The 11,187-nt window shown below is 45.6% G+C and overlaps 2 protein-coding genes across 4 annotated transcripts; one reads left to right on the top strand and one right to left on the bottom strand.

The window, feature by feature from the left end:
* Positions 1-319: 319 nt before the first annotated feature.
* LOC119323459 (E3 ubiquitin-protein ligase RZF1-like) lies at positions 320-2,317 on the top strand. Of its 2 annotated transcripts, XR_005156304.1 has the most exons (3): positions 320-1,709; positions 1,945-2,040; positions 2,144-2,317. XR_005156304.1 is itself a non-coding variant. In XM_037597127.1 (2 exons), the coding sequence occupies exons 1-2, from the start codon at positions 671-673 to the stop codon at positions 1,980-1,982; spliced, it is 1,077 nt and encodes a 358-aa protein (XP_037453024.1). In that variant the 5' UTR covers positions 320-670; the 3' UTR covers positions 1,983-2,317. The 2 variants fall into 2 exon arrangements, 1 of the variants encoding a protein (XP_037453024.1); XM_037597127.1 differs by having other exon boundaries at positions 1,945-2,317.
* A 53-nt stretch (positions 2,318-2,370) lies between these two features.
* LOC119323460 (prolyl-tRNA synthetase associated domain-containing protein 1-like) lies at positions 2,371-6,768 on the bottom strand. Of its 2 annotated transcripts, none has more exons than XM_037597129.1 (12): positions 6,633-6,768; positions 6,184-6,243; positions 6,053-6,106; positions 5,900-5,960; positions 5,739-5,815; positions 5,244-5,293; positions 4,786-4,868; positions 4,457-4,527; positions 4,233-4,383; positions 3,405-3,538; positions 3,232-3,330; positions 2,371-2,610 (listed from the first exon to the last, which is right to left on the bottom strand). In XM_037597129.1, the coding sequence occupies exons 1-12, from the start codon at positions 6,669-6,671 to the stop codon at positions 2,515-2,517; spliced, it is 975 nt and encodes a 324-aa protein (XP_037453026.1). In that variant the 5' UTR covers positions 6,672-6,768; the 3' UTR covers positions 2,371-2,514. The 2 variants fall into 2 exon arrangements, with proteins under 2 accessions (XP_037453026.1, XP_037453025.1); XM_037597128.1 differs by having other exon boundaries at positions 3,405-3,541; positions 6,633-6,767.
* Between the last annotated feature and the right edge of the window lie 4,419 nt (positions 6,769-11,187).

The raw sequence follows: 11,187 nt of genomic DNA, 5'->3' as shown, positions 1-11,187 counted from the left end.
TTACCAAGCCATAATTTAAACACACATGACTCCAAAAAAAAGACCGGTTCGACCGGTTTTGTCCGTATGTTTGCATAACGGCCTTATTAGCTTATAAAACCGCTGAGGCCGCCGGTTCCGGATTTTTCTGGTCCGACCGGTGGTCCGGCCTGTTTTTTAAACTATGATCCTTATCCGGTTTTCTTTTTCCTTTCTATTTTTGAGCAAGCTGATACGGTAGTTCGTGGCACTCCTCCCGCGGTGGCCCAAAGGCTAGAGCCATTTCTGGGCTTCAGCCCATCCTGGCCTGTTTCAGCAGAGCGGGCGCGAGCTGGCTCGGTTGCTCTCGGCGTTTCCTTCCTTCCCCTCCTCCACGCCCCAAACCGAGCCGAGCCGTCCACAGTTACTTCCCGCCACCGCCACCGCCACCTCCTCGCTCCGCCCTTCATCCTCCTCTTCCTCCTGGCCGGCAAGCAACCAGCTCCCCCATCCCCGAGGTTTGCACCACGCACAAGTCACCCGCGGCCAGCACGGCCTCCCTTGCACACCACCAACCAAACCAAACCAAACTGGCGAACGATCGCCGCAGAATCGCTTTCTTCTCCCCGCAAAGCCATCCTTTAACTCCCGCCCGTGTCACGACCTCTCGCATGACCTTCCTTTAAAACCATGCAACCCTCCCGGCCGCTCCATGCATTCCGACGACGCGATCCGTCTGTCGACTTCCCAAGACTTCGCCAGCACTCCACCTAGCGGGACGATCAAACCACCGGCCGTGTACGCGACGATGATGCCCGTGTACGGCGGCGGCGGCCAGGTGCGGCAGCGGACGTGCCGCATGTACTGGTGCTACCAGTGCGCGCGGGCACTCCGCATCATCTCCTACCCGGCCACCGACGTCTTCTGCCCGCGCTGCTACGGCCGCTTCCTCCACGAGATCGACCCGCCGCCGCGCCCGGCACTCCCGCCTCCGGGCTACTTCCCGCACCACTTCGCGCCGCACCCGCACGCGCACCCGCACTACCACGACGGGAACCCGCGCCGGTGGGTCGTGTACGGCGCCGCGCCCTCTGTGCCCGGACGCCCGTTCCGGCAGCTGCCTCCGCCGGTGCGGGAGCCGACGCGGGTCCACGCGCCGGCTCCGGCGCCCCCACCTCGCCGGCGGGTGCCCTCCCCGCCTCCGGCTCCGGTGGCGCGGCGGCCGTCCACGCCGCCGGCCATCGACCCGGGGGACTACTTCACGGGGGGCGACCTCAACCGGCTCGTGGAGGAGCTGACCCAGAACGACCGCCCTGGCCCCGCCCCGGCGCCCACGTCGGCCATCGACTCGCTCCCGACGGTGCGGATCGCCACGCAGCACCTGTCGGACGACGGCGGGTCGCAGTGCCCCGTGTGCAAGGAGGAGTTCGAGCTCGGGGAGGCGGCGCGGCAGCTGCCGTGCAAGCACGTGTACCACTCGGACTGCATCGTGCCATGGCTCCGCCTCCACAACTCGTGCCCCGTCTGCCGCTTCAAGCTGCCCGGCACCGCCGCCGCCTCCAGCACACGCCGCGCCAGCGGCAGCAACGGTGCAAGAAACAGAGACAGGGAGAGGGAGCCGGCGACGACGGTGAGGTGGGGGCCCTTGTCGTGGATGGCGCCGGCGCGCGGGACGGAGGACCCGGACGACGGGTGGGAGTACGGCCGGCGCGCGCACGGGCACGGCAGGCCCGAGGATGGCGACGCCGGCGGTAATGACCTGTCGGCCCTCCAGTCTTTCGTTCTCGTGGCCACTTGCGTTTTCTTCTTCTCCTTCTTCGCCTAACAAGACCTGCTGTGATAACTGACAACTCTAATGTACTCCTAACAATAATCCTAAATGGAACAACAGATAAAGAGTTTATTTGCATTCTTGGTTTCTTTTTTCAACTATATAATAGCATGCTTGTTTTAAGTTGTTCGTCTGTTTTTGAATTTTTCTTCCAGCTTTCTACGCGTGGTGGCGCTCTCTGTTTCTTCTCTAGCCGTCTCCAGCTGGGATGCCAGTCACTACGCCAAAGACAACCTGAACGTGTTTGCTCAGTTAAGTCATCTGATCAATGCCGTGCTTGCAAATCATCAGAAAACTGCCCCTGCAAACACACGCTTACTGACTCAACATTTCGCTGGTTGTCGTTAATGGCAGGTAAAGCAGGACGGGCCCTGTAAATATTCAGCGAGTTCAACGTCAATGGTGGATGTACTGGAGAAGCAGAGCACACTGGAAATTAAATAGGAGAATGTAATCGTGCAAACAACGGCCAAAATGTAATCTCCCACTCAAAAAGTAAACGATACAGAGTATGATTTTCATTTTTTAGATTTATCTAGCGGCTGAAGCAATATGCGCAGGTAATCTCGAAGCAAAACGTGAAAGCAATCACAATGGCTTAAGGTGATACATTCAATCGAATCATTCAACATAATAAGTACTATATGGTATGATTTGATTTTACACCAAGGGGCATACAAAAATTGACTGAATCAACTCACAGTCTTCTATATCGAATTAACCCACTATTTCCGAGAGGGCATCCCACCTAAACCCGACTTGAGCATGGTATCGAAGCCAGCGTGAAATCCTGCACTGTATGCCATGTTTTTGAACATATTCTGCATTAAAAACATTTGCATTAGACATCTGCCGTCGCAACATATACATTATGCACCAAATATCATCAAAACGATCTCCACATGTTTATTTGTTATACTCCCACCGTTCGGAATTACTTGACGCTCAAGCGGATGTATCTAGCACTAAAATACGTCTGGAAACATCCAGTTGAGCGACAAGTAATTCCGGGACGGAGAAAGTATTATATAGGGGCAAATTAGCATTCTGGATCAGGTTAATCGAAATCTAAACTGCAATAATACTACCACTAAATCATACAAGCAAGGGGAGCTAATTTTATCTTGCGACACCAAATGATTTTTCATAAATATAATTCAGACACCAGGAGGTTAATCTTCGATCAGCAGATCACTGCAAATGTTCACAGGTCTCGAGGAGATATCAGGTTAATTCATCATATAGCCTTTTAGCACAACTGCAAAAGGACGGAGGTAACTTGGGCATGAGTGAGCCTTTCAAGCTAACATTGGGATTTTTCCATGGAAGAAGCATAATGAGATGTACTTCTACCAGGAGATTCAATTCTCTCTACTCTATGCTCGCTTCAAGATATTACTAAGAACTGCTAACTACTAACAAATATCACAAGAGAAACTAACCGTTGCACTCTCCAGATCTGGAGCAGCTCGTCGTTTAAAGTCATCTAATTTTAAAATTTGAGTAAGCTCTTCCTGTTTAATATTCAATTTCTTTGATGTCTGCAAGAGAATACTTATCAACACAAGGGGCAGGCATCATATAGAAAGCTAACATGGTAAGGTCACTGGATTACCTCAGACAGGAACAATGGGAAGATGACCTCAAGCACATCACTTGCAAATATCTCAACATTTGCGCCATTATTAGTAGGAACTTTACTCTCTGAACTTTCTGCACCCTTGTTCTGAACTTTGGGCTTAGCCTTCACTTCTGATGAAGAACATGCCATGTCATATTTACCGTTGAAAGTTGAAACTTGGAAAGCTCCATAAAGCTTATAAATATATGATGGATATCTAAAAGCTTTGGATAAACAATAAGGAACGAAAAATGATGTTTACTCCCTGTACAGTATTCAGTATTCCCATCCTAGAAAATTATAATTGACGTGCTACTGTTGGTTTGTCTCTATCCTGATAAAAAATGTGTGACAGGTGGTGTATTCTCTTGCTGGTAGCCAGACAATGGTCTATGATAAACAGGGTGCTTGTTTGCTCTGATGGCAGCAACAAACATTGTCTTAGCAGCTCTCAACCCTAGTTCTACAGCCATATCAAGTGTCTGTTCATTTTTTTTTAATGTCATGCTCCTAGGCATAGTTCAGAACTTCAGATTTCCGAACATGACTTGGGCATAGTTCAGAACTTCAGATTTCTCAGCATGACTAACTATGATACTTGTGCTACAAAGTACCATCACGTATCTCCATGTTATTTTTTAGTACATGCTACAAAAATGCTTTGCTCGCACTCATTAACAACTACACCAATCAACGGCAGGCATAGCAAGATGACCAACAGGCCAAGTCAAATAAATTTGGTTGATTCAATAGAACACCATAAAACTGAAACTGCAAAAATGAGTGAGTACAATGACGAAGATGTTACATGTCAATACTCACCTGGTAGACACGTTTTCTGTTTGGGTACGTTGACTTGAGGAGCATCTTTAGGAGTCGGATTCTCAACTGATTCTTCTGAGGAACAGAGTGCACCAGAAGGCACAAGATCTGCTAGATCAGGGGGATTATCTTTACCTACCACTGGTGAGGCCTGAACCAAAACAATAATGTTAGTCGCTCTCAATTATTTCTAAGAAATCATAGACTGATGATCCAAAGATGACCTCCAAGTCTACATAAGCTGGTTGCTTCCCAATGGAGAGGAGAAACTTGTCCAGGTTGCTTGAACTGAGGGCTGAGATGAAGTAATCAGGAATTAGCAAGTACATAAATCAAAGATTTTGGTGTTAAGTGTCCCTTAATTGTTTGCAGAGCGCATAATATTAGCCAGGTAAAGAAGCATCATCTGTGCAACCTTCGCACAAGTGCGGCATCATGGGAAGGCAACACAACAGTGTGTGATTCAGTAACTGTAGTATGTATTTATTAACAATAATACATGAAAGTGATGAAACATTTTAAGTGAAGGAAGTGATGGTAGTATCTGTCATACCAATAGTCACATCATTTGTCAGTGGATGGAAGTAGCAGCTCTGTTTAGACTTGAACCCTTGGTCCAGTAATAATGAGACGGCACTGCCATAAATTGCATGAATCGGTAACAACATATTACTGGGGAACGCAATAAGAATAAAGATACCTATCAAACAGTAACTGAACACACAAAAAACAAAGCACATCGAAATAAGCTTGCATATGGCTTTAAATATTTCAGCAGGTTCCTAATATTCAAACTTAACCATGGGGAATGGAGTAGAAAGGTTTGCCATGCTCATGATGAAATAATGGCGCGGAACATCATAGCGATGAACCATTTACTGTTTAGGGAAGCAGGAATTGGACAGCTCTCACCATCCCTATCAATCTGTCAAAATTATGGCTTGAAAGTAGAAACAAGATTATGGCTAGCAGAGGGAGAGGGAATGGTACAGTCAAAGCAAGCCACCATACCTCGCGGACTCATTGAATAGCGCAAACGGAGTAACACATCCTAACGGTACCTGGGCATAATCAAGGAGCAAAAAAAGCATAAATTTTTGAAGTGGAACAAGTGAGCTAACCAACAAGTAGGGTGCATTGTATACGTAATTATGCATTAAGTCAATTTAGTACTGACTAACAAATGATGTGATTTCGAGACATCTTGCTTTCTGAGCTCAAAGCTATTAACTGTAGAAGTAAAGGTTTTTTTTTTTCAAATTCTCATACTTGAAGAAAGTAAACCTCCAATGGTAAACAACATTACGGCACACACATGTTGTAACGATGGCAGTTTAAACAATGAAAGGATCTTCTAAATTAAGTAAAATATTGTATCATCCCTTCTTGACAGTTTTTTCAGTGAACCTCACAAACTACCAGGGAAGTACTTATGCCACCTAAGATCCAAAATTATGGAACCAAGAAGAACAGTGGTGCCTACAACAGCATCATAAACAGGCAGACCTGAAGCACTTGACGCAAATTCTCCTCAGGAGCCATTCGCACACCACCTTTTCCCAAGCCAAGACGCTGGGACAGAACTGGTAATTTTAGAGAAAACAGATTAATTGGCCTGATGCCCAAGTAAGCAACAAAAAACTGTAATCGTCAGGAGATTCACCTACTTTTCATGTCAACTTTGGTGTCAGCAAGTGCAGAAACAATGTACAAGCGATGCTTCTTGTCCTGAAACCCACAACTCATATCAATACACGAATAGATACACATCTATTGGGCTCTCTATAATTAGCCCGCCCATTAGTTGCCGACACACATACCTTCAGAAGCAGATTCTTGGTCAAAGCACCTCCAAAACTTCCCACATGTTTGGCCTGTCATATCAAAAGTTCAGTTAGCAATCACACTATATCAATAGGAGGCCATGACAGAAGAAGAAGAAAATACAAACCTGTTCCTCGACCGTCAGCACAACCGGGTGGTCGTAGCGCTTGAAATCAATCTTAAGCTCCTGTATAAAAACAAGACACCAAAGCTTAGCCCTAGCTTCATCGTAGGTTGGACGGCTAGAGACCAAGCATTATAACACTGGGGGACGCGACATATTGTCGTGGTCATGCAATATGGCTAGTCGATTCTGCGCTTGGATTTAAAACCCTAACCCCTGGGCTGACACCGCGAAACTAAATTCAGCAATTAACGACACCTTCTGGCGCCACGATTTGTGACCCGGCTAGCTTCCGCACTAAATCAGTATCGACGGCGGCACCTCGCCGGCGCTACAACCAGGGGGGCACCGGCGAGGAGAAGGGGGGCCCAATCCAGCCGATCTCCACGACCAGGAGCGAGCGACGCGAGGGAGAGGCAAGCGGGGAACGCAGGGAGCGAGAGAGTACGGACCTCGAGGCGCGCGAGGAGCTCGTCCTTGGTGCGACCCATGGCTGGCGGCGGCGGCGGCGACTGCGAGGCGAGCAGGGAAAGCCGGGACTGCTAGAGCTGGGGGCGTGTCGGATGCGCGGCTGCGGCTATGGGCGAGGCGGGTCGGGTGCGGGCAGCGCATATACGGTCGGGACCCGAACCGCAATCCATACACTTTGGAAAATATTGTCTTTTTTTTTTCTTTTACCTTGCTTTCCTCCTCGTGTCCGATGGATGCTCCGATTGATAGCCAGCTGTTTTACATGACAGCGAGAGGAAGCTCCGTTCTGTTGCTTTTGACTGGGAGCCCTACTCGATAGTGACCGCAGCATCGATCTCAGCTCACATGGATTCAGTGAGCAGTTCAACTCTCGCGGGAATCAGGGGAATTACCCCGTAGATTAGGTCTCCACTGCATTTAAGAAATAAGAAAACTGTACTAGTAATCGCTTCATCAGGATTTATTAGTCCCCTCGTATTTTATGCCACATTTTGACTGTACGAATTTAACTAGCAAAATATAAGTCATATGCCGTAAAAATAGTACTATCATTGAAAAAAAAATTGAAAATATGGATCCGGCCATACAATTCTTATGACATGCAACTCACATTTTACTTTTCAAATATAGCAAAATACAATTCTCTGCCTAATAATAAAGCACGTACGGTTTGTGCCGTCCGTCGCACCGTTTTGCAAAAAAGCCCCTGCGTTTTCATGAAATCAACCCGCAGTCCGGATTTAAGTCGCACTGAACCGTTATTTTACAGTTTTTCGAAAACCCCCCTGACTTTTTAGATATTCCATCCGCGGATCTTATTTAAGTCAAACAAATGATTTTCTAAACCATCCATATCTTTTAAACCGTAACTCCGATTTAAACATATTATATATGAAATTTGATTAGAAAAATATGTAGAATATGAATATAAGATTATTTTAACCTGTTAAGTATTTACAAATATTATTTTGGAAGATATTTAAGTCAAACAAATGATTTTCTAAATTATACGTATCTTTTATACCGTAACTCCGATTTTAACATCTTATATATGAAATTTGATTAGAAAAATGTGTGATATCTGAATATGATGTTAATTTTACCTGTTAAATATTTTTTAGATATTGTTTTGGAAGCAAACTTATAACTATAGCGCACGATCCATTTTTCTTTCGTACAGGCGGCGATCCTGGTTGCAAATAAACACCCACTATAGTCATATAGGGAAAAGAAAACATCGAGAACTACAGATGCATACCTCTGAATACATCGCAGGGGAAAACAACAGATTTCTGATCGAGAGAGAGAGAAAGAGAGAGAGAGAGAGAGAGAGAGAGAGAGAGACGTCTTAGGATTAACCACATTCAAACATGTTTTGGTTTGTGTGAACACTAAGGCCATCGCCGGCAAGGGTGAGAAGAAAGATAAGCTGCAACACATATATGATGTGTCGCTAAAATAAAGGAGATGGACCTATTGTGGTCTTGAGTGATGATTGTTCGGTTAAGAGTGTGTTGTGTTTTTTCTCCCGTTGCAACGCACGAGCTCTTTTGCTAGTATGACCTAATGAATCCATATGGAGAGAGTACTTCATTGCGGACTAATGCACTCCATGAGGCATCAATACATGGTTGATCTCGTGATATTTTTTTCGATGACACCTCTAGAGAGACATGGGTTTCTGCATTTCATTAAGAAGAAAAGAATTGTCCGGTTAATCAGGGATAACCGGCCAAAAACCTGACACACACACACATGCCATATGATTGATTAAGGGAAAATTGTGCGCTAACCCACGACCACATGGTTGATTAAGGGACAATCGTGCAAAAACTCCGACCATATGATTGACTAGCATGATGCTCGTGCGTTGCTACGAAACGAAATTATGAGAGCATAATTTTGAGTTGGAGTCACATTTTTGCATTTTGTTATTTGTGCATTCTTCAAGTGTGAAAGTAGTAGTGTACTTGTTAATTTGTTTTAGATCCCACATGTGAGTAAAAGTGCAATTGTTATTTTATGTCTCTTGGAAGCTTGCTAGTCCCGCATGTGGATAATGGTGCATTTCTTTATTGGTGAGGGATGTTGGTCCCACGAGTGAGCTCACCATCAACTCCAACCTTTATAAGTAGGAAATATAAAGGCACAATCATGCAAAACACACACACAAGCATGACAGACCACGCCACCCACAAAGCGTCGAAATGGCACCAACACAGAGCAAAGCCACGGCCCCACCTCATAGGGCCACTGTCGCACTGTAGTCCCGGGCCGCCACCTCCGCATCCAACCAGCAAAATCGAGGCCGCCGCCTCGACTTCCTCCACCCTTCCTCCACCCTGCCGACGAGACCAAAATAGCAAGACAAATAGCATGACCATCATACGCGGGCTAGGCCTCCAAAGGCAACGCCCCCAAGAGGGGAAACAATGAGGCACCGTTTTCGCTCAATTGGGCCAAAGCTAGAGCTTGATTTTCACCCGAAAAACCCAAGGATTTGGGTTAACAAAGAGGTTGGAGTTCCACGGTGACGCCTCCAAGGAGGAGGATGATGTCCGAGGTCGCCGCCGGCACCGACACCGACTAAGGTCAGCACTAGGTTTCCACCCGGAAAGAACCAACGAACAACAGACGCACCCGCATCAAAACAAGTCAGCCGCAAATCGACCAGACCTTGCGCCCAAGCCAAGCCAATCGACGAGCAAAAGCTGACCTCTGCCATCCACCGCGCCAACCATAATCGCGAGCCACCGGACAATACCTCGCTTTGTTGAGCCACTGCTAGCAACCCGGCGGCAGATCTGTGCACGCCGGAGCCACCCTGAGCGACGCCATCGTGTCGCCATCCTTAATCTGTGACTCGTTGCCAACCATGGATCCGCGGGCATCCGCCGGAGAAGCCACCCCCTAGCTCACCACATGAAGACATCCCGTAACCTATGCATGGACTATGTAATCACATCATGCTACCACAAATGCACTAGTAAAATGGCAATGCTTGTTGATATAAATACAATGACAATGCCCTGGACATGACTATAGAAAAGTGTACATCATTTTTTTTCTCACATGAAAATGTACATCATGATCCATCACTTTCACTCCCATGAAAATGCTTAATTTTATAAAATACTCCCTCCGTTCCTAAATATAAGTCTTTTTAGATATTTCAATATGGACTAGATATGGAGCAAAATAAGTGAATTTACACTCTAAAATACGTCTACATGCGTCTGTATGTAGTTCATAACTTCATATTGAAATCTCTCAAAAGACTTATATTTAGAAACGGAGGGAGTAGCATGCATGGCATGCATTTGAGATTGAAAGACCGAAAAGAATAAAGTTGATTCCAGGATGCTAGCCAAAGTTGCCAATGTTGGTATTATTTCTGGTGTTCTACCCAATGTTGTTCCTGGTAGTGTCACTAGCTTGCACTATACTGATGGTACTCTTCTCTTTCATAAACCTACTATAGAAAATGCCACGAATGTTAAATGGTTGCTTTCCTGTTTTGGTAACCTTTTCGGGGATGAATTTTTTATTTAACAAATGTGATTTGCTTAGAATTCATGCGGAGGAGGAAGTTGCCAATGTTCTATTTAAACATACATTTTTTGTTTGCAAAACAGTGATTTCCCTTTGAAATACCTAGGGGTACCTTTGCACTATCTTGAATTACGTAGAGAAAGTATTCAGCCCATTATTGACAAGATTACCAAGAGAATTTGTGGCTGGAGGGGCAGATTACTCAGTTATGAGGCGAAGCTTGTCTTGCTTAGGACTTGCATTGCTAGTATACTTATGTACCTAATGTCTATATTTAATTTCCTAAATGGGCTATCAAAGTTATTTCCGCTCAAATGGCTCACTTTTTGTGGGGTAACCTTGGAGGTGTTCATAAATATCACTTAACAAATTGGGGGCTTGTGTCCCAAAAAATAATTTGGTAGGGCGGGTATACCTAATTTTAGAGATTTCAATCTTGCCATGCTTGCTTCTTGGGCCAAGAGGTATTTTCATAGTGCTAACAAGAGTTGGGGTATATTTTGTTGACTATAAGTATACCACTGCTAACCCGGTGTGTTGTCTAAGTGGCTCCCCTTTTTGGAAAGGAATTACTTGGGCTTTTGTTGTTGTTAGGCCGTTTTATAAAGGATTCTTGGTAATGGAATAAACATCAGTTTTTTGCCATGATATTTGGTTGGGAGATAGCACTCTCCAAACTCAATTTTGGGATGTTTTGACATACGTCAACAATAAGATTGCTCTATAGCTCAGTTTTGGGATGTTTCCACCCTTAAATTTTCTATAATGAGGTGTGTTGATGTTGGTTTTTTTGGGTAAATGGTAGGAACTCTTAACCTTATTGCAACCTTTTGGTCCCAACCTTGATCATAGTCGGTCTATTTGGTTATTTGAAGCCTCTAGTATTTATTCCACTAAGTCCTGTTATAAGATGATTAACTTTGGTGGGGTTTCTGCTCCCTTCTGAAAATGGCTATGGGAAATCCCCGTTCCACCATATTTTCA

This window comes from Triticum dicoccoides, chromosome 6B (genome assembly GCF_002162155.2).
Source record: "Triticum dicoccoides isolate Atlit2015 ecotype Zavitan chromosome 6B, WEW_v2.0, whole genome shotgun sequence".
NCBI lineage: Eukaryota > Viridiplantae > Streptophyta > Magnoliopsida > Poales > Poaceae > Triticum > Triticum dicoccoides.
The sequence above is the reverse complement of the archived record's forward strand: the minus strand, read 5'-3'. Positions and strand labels throughout refer to the sequence as shown.

What these genes read in the sequence shown, in the direction of transcription:
- LOC119323460 (XM_037597128.1), bottom strand. Translation starts at nt 6,671, where the DNA reads ATGGGTCGCACCAAGGACGAGCTCCTCGCGCGCCTCGAG. An exon ending in ATTTGCGTCAAGTGCTTCAG is followed by an intron (nt 5,294 to 5,738) that starts GTCTGCCTGTTT and finishes GATTATGCCCAG; the next exon opens with GTACCGTTAGGATGTGTTAC. An exon ending in CTATTCAATGAGTCCGCGAG is followed by an intron (nt 4,869 to 5,243) that starts GTATGGTGGCTT and finishes AATTTATGGCAG; the next exon opens with TGCCGTCTCATTATTACTGG.
- LOC119323459 (XM_037597127.1), top strand. Translation starts at nt 671, where the DNA reads ATGCATTCCGACGACGCGATCCGTCTGTCGACTTCCCAAGACTTCGCC. An exon ending in CGAGGATGGCGACGCCGGCG is followed by an intron (nt 1,710 to 1,944) that starts GTAATGACCTGT and finishes TTTTTCTTCCAG; the next exon opens with CTTTCTACGCGTGGTGGCGC.